This window comes from Lissotriton helveticus, chromosome 9, assembly GCF_964261635.1.
Source record: "Lissotriton helveticus chromosome 9, aLisHel1.1, whole genome shotgun sequence".
Lineage (NCBI taxonomy): Eukaryota > Metazoa > Chordata > Amphibia > Caudata > Salamandridae > Lissotriton > Lissotriton helveticus.
This window is the reverse complement of record NC_136070.1, coordinates 987,779,383-987,793,367: the sequence shown is the minus strand read 5'-3', so window position 1 is coordinate 987,793,367 and position 13,985 is coordinate 987,779,383. Positions and strand designations below refer to the sequence as shown.

General features: G+C 43.6%; 1 protein-coding gene across 1 annotated transcript in view; it reads left to right on the top strand.

The window, feature by feature from the left end:
- Positions 1-13,985, top strand: part of DOCK3 (dedicator of cytokinesis 3) — a 1,382,531-nt gene that overhangs the window by 1,105,041 nt on the left and 263,505 nt on the right. The window contains exons 24-25 of the mRNA XM_078661294.1: positions 998-1,190; positions 8,286-8,413. Coding sequence (XP_078517420.1) covers positions 998-1,190; positions 8,286-8,413 — 321 coding nt within the window. The remainder of the gene's footprint in view (positions 1-997; positions 1,191-8,285; positions 8,414-13,985) is intronic.

Sequence of the window (13,985 nt, the reverse complement as noted above, 5' to 3'; positions counted from 1 at the left end):
AAGCTCATGAGGCATAGGTCCCACTTCCAGAGGGAGATGGATGGATGAGGATCATCTGTCAGTTATACTTTCATTGGATGAGGACATAAGTACTATAGACCCTAAAACAGCACTAGTGGAATCTGAGGTCTAGGGAATATATAGGGTCCTTGAGTAGAGAGAAGTTCAGGGTAGCAAAAATAGAAAGGAAGATACTAGGGAGTGTCTGAAGTAAACAGCCTGATGTAGGATTTAAGGCAGATTAAAGGAGTGAAAAGTAGCTGTTATGAAAATGAATGGATCCTTGGAAATTGTGACCTCAAGCCCAGTTTTGTTTTGGCGGGGAGTAGGGCATTGCAGGGTTACGGAGCATCAGGCATACCCCATTTGCTGCTGTTGAAGGTCAATGGGCTGCTATTCCAGATATTTCATCTCACCACCTGACTTAACCTGAACCAATCAGTGATCACTCGGAAATAACCGAAGAGATCCTCTGTCAATCAGACATTGTCACTGAGCAATGTTGATTCTTAACGTCAACCCCGGTATTGTTATACCTGCATGAGGCTGTGTATCGATCTGTATTTGTAGTACAATGAGTATTTTAAACTCTACCTACGTAAGACTATCCATGTGTGTATCTCTTTCCTGCTATTGACGAATTATACATGTTGGAATGTGTGTTTTCAGGAGACCACATACAAGGCCCAATTCTAAAGTATTTGAATAAGGCCATAAAGCTATGAATGAAACCAAAAGTATGAATGACATGGCAATTATATCTTTCTGAAATCTGTACGAGAAACAATATGGTGCAAGACTGTGTGAATGTGTGTTTGCACGTGCAAGTCTTCCAAATGTGTTTATCTGCATGTGTGTATTTGTGTGGGATTCTGTGACTCAACATGAGACAATGTGTGTATGAGAAGTCTGCATTTACTACATCAGTGTTTAAGATTGGCGATACTGCCAAATTTACCAGTTTTCTTCCCTGAGAACTGCTTTTTGTCTTTGACAGGCAGCTTTATTGAATTCATTTCCTGCGATCTTTGATGAGTTGCTGCAGATGTTTACTGTGCAGGAGGTGGCAGAGTTTGTACGCGGAACTCTGGGGAGCATGCCAAGCACAGTGCATATTGGGCAGTCCATGGATGTGGTGAAGCTGCAGTCCATCGCCCGCACCGTGGACAGCCGCCTTTTCTCCTTCCCAGGTAAGGATGGAATGTTTGCACACACAGAACACAGGGGCATATTAACAAGGAACAGGGAAAATTAACGCTAAGGGCGCTTAGTGTTAATTTTTTGAAATGCCCGTTATCGATGGATATCGCCTGGTTATCGCGTTATTAACAACGCTAACCGCCTAGGCGATAAAAAATCCAGCAATAGCGGCATTCTGTGAGGTTATCACTGGTAATGTAGCAATAAAACTACAAGGATAGGGATATCCTTGTTGATAGCCCATGGTGGATTTAGCCATGTAATCCACCTCCCATTGGATTACATGGCTAAGTCTGAAAATTAGCAGACGTAAAAAAGCAGCATTAATCGTGGTTAGCTTATTTTTTTGTCTCTAACAGGGTTAGCATGAAGCTTGATAATAGGAGAAAGGTCGCTTAGCGACATTGCTCCTATTATTTTGCTCTGGAATGCCCACTTTGCATCTCATTTAGAGATGCAAAGGGAAGCGTAGTGAAAAAGGGTGCTAGCATGCGATTTTGCATGTTAGCAGCCTGTTGTTGATAGGGCAATATTTTTATCTCCGCTTCTTTAGCTTTTAAAGCCAAAAAAGCGGAGATAAAGCCCTTGTTCATATGTCCCACAGTTTTGTGTGTCAACTAAACTACTTGTGTTAACAGAGTTGAACAGAATAGATGCAGACAATGATGAGTCATGGAAAGGAAGGTTGATAGTATTTTGAAGATTTCGAAAAATCTGCTCCCACACCACGAATGTCGTAATCAGCTCCTAACTCTTTACCTATTACACAACCAGGGGTAAGAACTTTTGAAACATGTGGATTGAGTGCACAGCTGAATTGTGGGGCAGCAGAAACGGCATCTGATTCATGCTTCTGCCCTAAGTAATGCAGGGACAAACATATCAACGGTCTCCTGGGAAAGATTAGAACTATGGGAATAAATGGGTGTAGTACCATTAAAAGAGACAATTGTAACCAGGATCACTGCCCTGTGTACTAGATTATATAGTGTAGTTAATAATACTGCTGTGTATTTAAAAATAACTTTCTTTCTTAAAAAAAGAAAGCACTGGGATGGACATTACAATTGTGTCTGTTGGTTGATTGCTGAATTCTCTGCTTGTGAGCACCACACTACCTCCTTGAGAAACCAGTGACTGCTTGCACTCGCTACCTCCATTGTAAATGTTTTCGAACACCTGCTCCAGTTTGAGTCAAGTTTGGAAGGCCATTTCTAGCACACATTTTTCTTCTTCTTGCCAGCCCCAGCCATCAATGTGAAGGCTGATGGCCATCATCTTGAGCACAGTGTCCTGTCTTTTTGTCAACAGAATACTTTGGTTATCCATTATCCATATATCCACTGAAACTGTGATTTTGATTTCAAGTTATTTATTCCAAATGTACCCCTTTTTTACTTTTTAGATAGAAAGCATAACCGTGATGTAGGAAATTGGATTATTAGTTGTGTGTCCTGCACAAGTAATAGGTCCACTATTGTCCTTACCAGAAAGTAAGCACCACATTGTAGCACTTGACTCTCTCAGGATAGTAAAGCAGAGCAGTCCAGGGCCTATTCAGGGGAGGTGGTGTGGGCTAGAAATCACCATTCAAGAAAAACTCAATAAATGATTGTCCAGTAAGCACTTTTTTTTTTAGAAAAAGGAGAAGTACATTAATTACTCACACATTACTAAATACCACGCAGTAATTTACAAATATGTACATTGCAAATGGCAAATACTATAGATAGCTTCACATAATCACATTTGACTCCTTAAAGGGGTAATGTAAACATATCAAGTAAGTCTATTGGGTTGGTCAAGGGTCAAGAGTAGCAAACCAAAATTTAAAAGCATAATTTGTACTTAAATGCAATCATCAGAAATAATGATGTGTTAATGTTCTTATTAATGTAAATATATCATATTCACTTTAATCAACAATCATTGTGAACATTATTAAATCAATAAAGCGCTTAAAATGAGCAAAGCATGGTCTGTGTATTTTTATAAACTTTTCAACCATAAAAATGCCATAATGAAAGCAGTGCCAAAAGCGCTTCACAAGTTCATTACATTACACTTCACTTATAGACTTATCTGCTAGAGGGCGCTTCAATACATGTACTTTCTTACAATAGCGTTAGGCCACAATAAATGCAATCATAAAGTCAACCGCTAGAGAGCGATGGTGTCCCGGCTCTAGAGCAGGAGCTCCAGCCTAAGGAATGGTTTGAAAACATTAGAGAGCCAGAATGTTTGCAGACGGCCTCTCTCTGTGGTATTCTTTTGCTGAGGAAGGTGCCCGGTCTCAACCCCTAGGTGAGTGAAGTGGTGGGTGCTGCGGGGGTGTCCCAAGGCCACTGCGACCCCCTACCACTGCCACTCGGCCTTCACTTTCGGCCAGCGCAGGAGCCAGCATTTTCTCATTTGCCTTCTCCCGCCAATGAGCCATGCAGATGGGAGGCAAGCTGCTTGGTGGTAGTACGCCCCCCTTCCCAGTCACGGGCATAGGGGATGGAGTGAGCCGCTCTCGCCCCATCGGTGCTCAGAGTTCCAGGGTAGGGGTGCTGAGTCCCCATATCCATTTTGCTTCAGCCCCAGGGAGCAAAAGTGTAAATGAGGAGGGGGCCCCACGCACATCCCCTCCCTCGACAAAATAAATAATTAACTCCTGCACTAACCCCCGCTCCATCTTTGGGTAAATTTAGAAACGGCAGCGGAGCCATATGCGCTCCGCTGGCGAACAGTTCAAAGGTCACCAAACATTACAATGCCATGAGTCGAGACAAATTGGGCCTATTTTGACAATATTGGGTTCATTATCCCCCTGGTGGCGAGCTCTAGAAAACAGGTGCTACGCAAGCAAATGATGCACAGAATGCTGAATGAATCATACATTCACCCCCAGTCAAGAGATCTGTGTTAAATCCATTGTTTTTTTGCTCACCATGCCACCCCAGTTTAGACCCAGCCATATGCAAATCAGTCTTGACCCTGTGCCTTATGGGAACCGTCCAGACCGAACTGCCAAACCAGGTCCTCCCGGGACCAGAAACAAGCATCTTGGGACTGGTTTTAGGGTATGTCACCCTTCTTCAGCCAGGCTAGCATGAATCCAGTGGCACAGTGAGCAAGGGACCCACGTCTGGGCATACCCATCCCACATAGGGAGAATAGTGCTATGCAAACAAATGATGGACGGAATGCTGAATGAATCATTTATCACCCCAGTCAAGAGATCTGAGTTAAATCCATCGTTCTTTTGCTCACCTTGCTCACCATGCCACCCCAGTTTAGACCCAGCCATATGCAAATCAGTATTGACCCCGTGCCTCACGGGAACAGTCCAGACCGAACTGCCAAGCCAGGTCCTCCCTGGACCAGAAACAAGCATCCTGGGACCGGTTTCAGGGTTTGTCACCCTACTTCAGCCAGGTTAGCTTGAATCTAGTGGCACACTGAGCAAGGGACCCACGTCTGGGCATACCCATCCCACATAGGGCCAATAGTGCTACGCAAACAATTGGTGGACGGAATGCTGAATGAATCATACATTCTCCCCCAGTCAAGAGATCTGGGTTAAATCCATTGTTCTTTTGTTCACCAGGCCACTCCAGTTTACACCCAGCCATATGCAAATCAGTCTCGACCCTGTGCCTTATGGGAACCGTCCAGACCGAACTGCCAAACCAGGTCCTCCCTGGCCCAGAAACAAGCATCTTGGGACTGGTTTTATGGTATGTCACCCTTCTTCAGCCAGGCTAGCTTGAATCCAGTGGCACAGTGAGCAAGGGACCCACGTCTTTGCATTCCCATCCCACATAGGGTGAATAATGCTACGCAAACAAATGATGGACAGAATGCTGAATGAATCATACATTCGCCCCCAGTCAAGAGATCTGAGTTAAATCCATTGTTCTTTTGCTCACCATGCCACCCCGGTTTAGACCCAGCCATATGCAAATCCGTCTTGACCCTGTGCCTCATGGTAACAGTCCAGACCGAACTGCCAAGTCAGGTCCTCCCGGGACCAGAAACAAGCATCCTGGGACCGGTTTCTGGGTATGTCACCCTTCTTCAGCCAGGCTAGCTTGAATCCAGTAGCACAGTGAGCAAGGGACCCACGTCTGGGCATACCCATCCCACATAGGGCGAATAGTGCTACGCAAACAAATGAAGGACGGAATGCTGAATGAATCATACATTCAACCCCAGTCAAGAGATCTGGGTTAAATCCATCATTCTTTTGCCCACCATGCCACCCCAGTTTAGACACAGCCATATGCAAATTAGTCTTGACCCTGTGCCTCATGGGAATAGTCCAGACTGAACTGCCAAGCCAGGTCCTCCCTGGACCAGAAACAAGCATCCTGGGACCGGTTTCCGGGTGTGTCACCTTTCTTCAGCCAGGCTAGCTTGAATCCAGTGGCGCAGTGAGCAAGGAGCCCACGTCTGGGCATACCCATCCCACATAGGGAGAATAGTGCTAAGGAAACCAGGGGCAGTTGCAGCAGACGTCCTCATCTCCATAGTGGTGCAGCCGTCACAGACATTGTTCTCCTGCCTCCCTGCATCAGCCTTCCTCCTGGTCTTGGTTTCTGGGCACAGAAGACCAGAGCTTTTCCTCTAGCTGTTCCTCCGGTAGTGCAAGTGGGACAGCCTCACTCATCCTTGAGAAGACCCACTGGTCTTTGGGTCAATTGGGCAGAGTCCTTAGTCCTTTCTGGGCATCAGGGGGTTCTTCCTTCCAGTTATCAATGGCGGCCCCAGGGTCCAGGAGTGAAGCGCTAAAAGATCACCAGGCAAGAGAGAGTTTGCCCCTTGTACAAAAGCTTTTAAAGAGGAGTAGAAGGTTCCAGAAGCCAGGCACCACATACCAATCTCAGGGTGCAATCTCACTACCCCACTCCTGTCCCAAGCCTCCTGTATAGCTTGTGGGACACTTCAAAATAGTGTCATGCAGGAGGTATTAGTCACATCTTCTCTGGAGGCCTCAGCTCTTCCCCTCACTGATATCACTGCCAAGGCCTTTCTCACTAGATTTTTAAAGGAGAGCCCCCTCCTGCTTTGGCTCCAGTCAGAACTCCCTCCTTAGTTTAGTAGGCTTGGAAAAGCCTATCCCTGGTACAGTGTGATAGCTGATTAATTGATGCAGATAATTTCGCCTCACCCCTTTCCTCCTCAGGAGCTGAGTGAAGCACTGTTAAGTACTCCCCTTGTGTTGGGAGGCCTTTGTTCCTGCTGCTGGAGAGAATTTGAATTAACCTGGTACAGTAGGGTGACAAAAAGCCTGGGCTCTGATCCTGGCCTGAGCCAGAGAAACATGACAATTCTGGATGACCCATAAGTTGTACAGATATCATTATGGAACTTGAAGAATTGATTTTCTCGCACAGGTTACACTCCAATTCAATACATCATTGGTCTCTGTACACCAAAGGGAAGCGAAATCAGGTGCAGCTCCTCCGTTTGAGTGGAGGAGCGTCGCCCCACAAAGAAAAGCCCCAGGCCAGACCTGAAAATTTAAAATAAATGGTATTAAAGTTTATTTATTATCATTTTATTTTTCAGTCACCAACCTGTCCTGAACTGAGTGTCCAGACGTGGCGGGTCAGTGCTGCTGAGTTGCAGCAGGGAGCTGGCTGCTGAAGTTTAAAATGTGCATGTTCGTCTGGCCGCTTGTCTTGTGACCGCCAACCAGACATGCGCATTTAGACTTCTCTAAGAGAAAGCACAGGCCTCCAGTGCTGAGTGAGGCCGCTCCCTCCAATCTTGGCACTGCTCTCATGCCAGTAAGAGCAGTGCAAGGATTGGTTAGGTGTGTTGGCTTGATCCAGCGTTTGAATCTGCCTGGAAGAGAGAAGACTGGTGGAGGAGGACGTTGTGTCATGTATCAAGGGGAGTGTGTTTTTTTTAATGTATATTTTTTCCACCGGCCGCATCACCCTTGGTACATGGCAGCCACCACTGAGCGAAACTGCATTCTAAGGCGGTTCTCTCTATGTGTATATTAAAGGTTCACCACAGACAATACAGTAAATCACACTGACTTTCCCTATTAGCGCTCACTAGCATTATAAGGCCTACCATCGGTAAATATCTAATCCTGCAGAGTCTCCACTCTGCCAGGCTACCTGTGCATGGTTACCGGGTTGCGCACAATAGTAGTCTCCCTCACACATGTGCACACCAGTGTAAACATGTTCACGTGTAACAATCCAAGTGCCCCTTACCCTTGCTATGTCTCAACGGCGTTGCCTTAAAAAGTAGACATTGGTGGTAAAAATGTGCATTCCATTTGTCATGTGATTAACCAGGGTGAGAAACATGTAGTGAGGCTCACCCGTAGTAAAAAGTCTAAAACCGGGTGATCCAAAAGGCAAAAAATCTGGGCATACTAAATGGGTGGAACCCAATCGCAACACCTGAAAACTACATTCAGAAGTAACCACCACTCAGGATGGAGCCTGCCTGTCTACTGAAAACCTACAAGATGTCCCACCACACTACTGTCTGTCTCATTGTTCAATCAGCAAAGTCAAATATCCTGGTCTTGATTTAGAAGGGTAGGTGTTATGCCATAATATCGAAGTCTAAACATCAACTTGTACTTGTTTCTATTCAACAATATTGATTACCAACATATCATGAAGATAAGTAGATGTGGCCTAAAGAATAGTAAATATATACAACCCAATGTATGGTTGCCTTGAGTTATGTTGGTTGTCAATATTCTAGAGTTGACTTACAACTGAAAGTGGTTTAACAATGCCATCCAGAACATTTGTGTGATTCTGGAATGGCCTTGTACAGAAAATAGAGAGAAGGCGGTTGGGACCTGCTGCCAAGTAAAGCTGGCTACACATTGTTCTACTTAGCCAGAAGAATTTGGCCTTTTTCTAAACAGCTGCTTAAAACAGATAGCCCCTTGAACAGGTTATAAAAACGAAGAGTGGCTGTGCTTGCTTGTGTAATGAAAATATATTTTTCTCAAATGTGTGCCAGTGATAATATGTCAGTGGGCGTCTTTCTCGATTGTGGCTCTGGCACTTGAATTATTTAGTTTTATAGTTTGATAACAACTTGTTTTTCTTCCCTAGAATCACGACGGATCCTGCTCCCTGTGGTGCTTCATCACATTCACCTCCATCTGCGCCAGCAAAAGGAGCTTCTCATTTGCTCAGGAATCCTCAGCAGCATATTCTCCATTATGAAAACAAGCTCCTTGGTGAGGCCTCTGTCTACAAATGTTATACACATCAGTGTCTCGCCCTCAGACGCAGTCACATATTCATGAAAAATACTCTACAGCTGCAGTTTGCATTTATCTCCTTGTAAACCTCTGCTCTTGTCCTCATCACACCTCCTATTTCCTACCACATATATGCAGCTGATTCTCTTTTTACAGCTCACGCATCCCCAATCCATCCTCTTACAACATCCAAATGCATCTCTCTTTTGGAATCACTTTTTTGATTGATTGATTTATTGAATGAAAATGCATAAAGTGCAGTGATTACCAGCAAAGTGTGTCCTGGCACTTAGACTGTATGGGCATCTGTAAGCAGACCAAAGCCCAATCACTTTTAATTATTGTGTAAACCGATAGGGTTTTAATCTTCCGGAATAGGGGGTGACAAAGATAGAGAGGTATTCAAATCCATGTCTTCATGGAGAGATACCTGAAGGAACGCCATCCAATTCTTGTACCGCGCGATACTGAGACCCAGACAAGAGTGGCTCTACTGGATCACAAGGAATGAGTGGGCTGATGTAGTGTAAATCATTGCTGGATGTATCTCAGACCCATCCCATTTTGTCTAGGTGACAAACACATTTTTGAAGAGACATCTATTCTTAATATTAATCCAAAAAAGGGCAAGCAGGTGCTTTGATATAAAACAAAAAAATGCCAGTCCAATTAAAAATCAGGCTGCAGTATTTTGAATAGTCTGTAGGGGTAACAACTGTTCTTTAGAAGTCCAAAGTCCCCTGGGATAAAAGGGATGATCGTTCTAACAGTCCTCAGCAAAAGGAAATTTGTGGACTATGTTTTTGAGATATGCTCTCGAAAAGATAGGCTTGCATCAAATATGACACCAAGTTTTCCAGGAGATGAGATTAGTGGAGGAAGTGAAGGCAGTTCGGCTGCCACTACATAGAATTCCACCTCCTGAGATTACAAGTGCTTAGAATGACAGTTTTTGAAGTATTTAATCTAAGAACATTGATCTTCATTAGTTGGACAATGTATTACATGGAACACTGGAAATCCAACTTCATTGTTGTATGATTGCAATCTAGTCTTGATAACAGATGGGCATCTTCAGTTTAAGAGAAGGCAAAGCAAAAAGAGCAATCTAGCCAATGGAACAACACACAGATTAAAGTGTTTTGGGCTGAGAGCTGTGCCCTAAGGGACACTAGGGATGTTTCTTGAAAGACTGGATTGAAAAAGAGGTAAAGTAACTGCTTCAGAGTAATCACACATGACAAACTTACGACTGTGTTAGGCACAGACCCTTACTCTGGGCATTTTCTTGTGGGACTGTAGAATATTGAATGAAAGTGTCAAATACTGCCAAAAACCAGTAATATTAAGACAGAAGCATTGCCAAGACACATGGCCAGAATACCTAGGATTACTATAAGGACTATTTTGGTACTGTAATCTTGCCTAACTCCGGATTGCTGTTGAACAAAGAATTGTATGGTTACAAGATGTGAGGAGGTATTCCCGTTTACATAGGCTTGAATAAATGTATCTGGTCTTGTAACTAGAGAAATTGTCTTAATACATTGTAAAATCCTTGGGATCACCATTGGTTTTTTTTTTACATCGGAAGTACCACACTGGCTTCCAGCAATAGGGGACTGATACCAGTTCAAGCAAAATATTGAGCAGTTTTGAGAAGAAAGGGGTTGGCGTAGAAACCGAAAGCATAAGACACTTTGCTAGGCAACAGTTAAGCGGGAACCCAAGTTGAAAGAGGTTTGGTATGCACAAATTAATCATCTGTTGGGACAAATTTGCTTGGTGTAGATAAAAAGGCAAGAAAAAGCTGCCATCATCTGATAATAATGCTCTTTCAGGCATAGTCTACGATTCAACAGTGGTAGTCACGTTTGTGTTCAAGGATTCTTGTACCCACAATTTTCTTATTAACATGTTTGCTTTCGAGACGTATGTCAACTTGTGCACCTTTTTTATCAGCTTTCTCACACATCTCTCCATTCTTCATCACTACCAATGTGAAAATGTCTCTCCTTCCACAACTGTGGTGCATCTTCAAGGACAATGCACAAAGTGACTCTTTGTTGCAATAGCTGTGCTGCTGTGATTCTCCTACTACACTTCCTCTTAATGTAGACTTCATTCACTGTGACTTTAGTGCAATTTACGTGGCCATTTAGACATGGTTGGAAGAGGGGTGGCGCCGCGGCCAGGGCAACTGACTCCGGAATCTGGGGATCACGGTTCGATCACCGGCGGCAGATTAGCCCAGCACCATGTGACTCTGGGCAATAGCTTGCTTAATCTTCCCAAGGGCGCCCAGCGCCTAGAGACCCTTACGGGTGATTGTGCGCTTTACAAATGTGGATTTAATTAATTAATTTTAACAAATTGTTATTTTAGCACTATCATCTATCACGGCCTGGGCAGAAATTTTGCTTACTCATGCTTACTCAGGTCTGCCTAGACAGTACTGACTGTGCAAGCAACTTCTAATATCCCCCAAATGGGGGAAGATCCTGCTTGTAGAATTTACTTTCACTTTTTTCCAAGTTGTAAATCAGAAACACATATGCACCCCATACTCAGCTGAATGTTTGTGTATGTATGTGTATGTATATATAGGTTCAGCCAATGAAAACGTCAGGATGCTTTTAAACTTGCTGGAAAGTCCACGCTCAAACCCAAGTATGTGTGTATGTGTATAGATATGGATGTATAATCACCTACATACAAAGTTAGATTTCAACATTTTAAGCAAACGTTTGGGATGTCATCAGTGATGTCATAAATTATGGCATAGAACATGTTATGAGTGTTGTAATATGTGAGGTCATAAGCAGTGCATGGTGGGGTAGCAAGTTACAGAGAGATCTGCTAACTATAACTGGTGAATTTCAGTTTTTTTTGTTTAAATTGTTAATGTTGTCACTGACATATTCACTTAATTATAAAGTTACTTTAATCTTTGTTTTTTTCGGAGGATTTCTAATTATTATTTTTTAAGTGAATTCCTGGTGTTTTCATAACGTGAAGTAATATTTTATTATGATATGTAAAGACATTTCCCTGCGGCCGTGTTTGGCGGTGGATTAGCAATAGGGCCATATGTTTTTTAAACAAGAGGGGGGCCACATGGTACATCTCGTCGAGCCTTGTTTGGGCCCGCAGACTCCATCCCCAGGGCATAGTTTATTTTATTTTTTTAAGTATAGGGTTTTTTTTATGAAAGGGGAATGGCTCATGTGATACCACTCCACAAGCCTTGTTAGGCCATGGAACCCCATCTCTAGGGCAACTAATAAAATTAAAGGGAAGAAGGGGCAATGTGGCCCCCTTTGCCCAACAGTGTTAGTCTCTGGTGACCACACCCCCAGGGCCTAATTTTTTGAATGAAAGGAGAGGGTTTTTTTCAATGAAAGAGTAGGGAGTTCACCTGGCCCCCCTCCCCAGGATTTGTTAGGCCAAGGTACCCCAGGGCCACTACTAAAATTAAAGGGAAGAGGGGCTGACTGCTCCCCTCCCATAGCCTTTTCCACCCCTGGGGACCCCATGGCCCCACTATTAAAGGGCCATGGGTTCGTGGGCGGTGGGGCTCCAGCCAACTCCCTGCATACAGCAGGAGCTGACATTGCTCCCACCCACAGGGAGCAGCTACTAATGCTGCTCCTTCCGGGCAGGAGCAATGTTTTAGTTTCCCTGACTTCAACAGTACAGTTAAGGAAACAGCTATGTCCTGGGGGTTGGCTCCCAAGGACATAGCTAGTGAGCCAACACCGGGGGATGGGTTTCTTCAGGGCTTTAGAGGCTCGGGCGGGGGGGAGCACGTGGCCCCTTCCCCATTTTGAGTAATGTAAGCTCCGAGAATGGGCTTCCCAGGGCTTTTAGAGGCTCGGCAAATGCTTAATACATAGGACAATCCACTGGCTGAATTCCCTTCACCAGAGGCAATATAGTGTGGGGGATATTATCCTGGTGTTTTCTCTCCCATAATTTAGAATTTACCGAAAAGACTGAAGTGTTTTCCATGATCCTGATGTCTCATTCAGGTACTCAGTATCTTCTTGAAGAGTTCCAATGTATTGTTTCTATGGTAGACAACTCCTTCACAACATATCTATCTTCTTGTACAACCCATAATCAAAAGGCTAACCCCTTTCACAAATCCCACACTTTTGTGTGTCTCTGTCAACAACTGCTGTTCAGGGTCATTGTTTTTATAATTCAAGTTCAGGCTGCACCTTCCTCTGGGTACCAGCAAATCTTAAAACCTATTTATAATTTATAAAATATTTGCTAGGTTGAAAGCAACTAAAATAATCAATTTGGAAATGTCATTATGCTGAACACAATTCATGCACATTGTGTAATATTGTAGATGCATCAACACAACTTTTTCCGTAGTAAAATATGCTGTAAAGTCTCAGGACAAGAATTTCAAAACTGACATAAACTTTGTTCTGCATGTTCCTTCAACCAATCTCTCACAGTTTGATCAAGTGGTTGTTGGACCACCTTAAACACATTTGGTTCTTACACATATTAGGGCTCTTTACTTTATCACAGCAAGTCAAATGTACTTTCTGTCATCAGTACGTGTTGTTCTATCTCTGATATTATTTTTTTGTCATGTATCCAATCCCCAATAAAGAGAGATCATTGAAATCACATTAGCCACGTTTTTTAGTATTGGTTATATTTGCTATATTTGTCTGTTTTGATTGTTGAGGTTTAACCATTTGGGAGCAGCAAAACTCTAGCTGGAGCAGGCTTAGTTTAAAGGCACAGCATAGAAACAACAAAACATAAGATTCCTCAAGACGATCAAACATCAGATTGCAGCATTAGAAAGTCAACCTTTGTGGTAGATTATAAGAAGAATAGAGCTTGCTTGGCCCTTGCTTCCATTTTATTGAGTCGTTGTTGATATTAAGGTTGCCAGAGTTCATAGCCATATGCTAGATGACACGTCGTCTTAGACTTATATGCCTTCTCTTATGGATGTAGGGTATTTGGACAAAATATCTTGTAAAAAATATCGAAATGCTGAAATAATGAGTTTTTATTATTGTGATCACATAAATTGTGATGCAGGAATCTTGTTGACAAGAATATCGATTTTCTAAGGTAAAATATATCAATGTCAAAAATCTCTGGGCCTCATTACAATGGTTGGCGAATGCCATCTACAGGCCGTTGGTGGCAGTCCACTTGACATCCAGGCCATAGGCCAACTGCGGGATTACAATACTGGAGGTCAAAGCGCAGAGGTTGGGGAGAGACTGCCACCTCTGACACGATCCAAGATCCCGTTGGTGCGGCAATCAAAATCCTACCGTTACATTGGAGGCAGTGCCTGAATAGGCAGGCACAAATACATGGATTAGGTCGTCTGTTTCCGACTACGGTTTCATTGCAGTCCCAAGCAGGTCCCTCATCCCCAGTGGGCCACTGCTAAGTGGCCTTGGGTGCACATGTACTCCCCATATATCAATGCACCATGTGCCAGGTACTACATGGTGCCTGGCACACGGTGCATGATTGTGCACAAAGCACTTTTTACCAT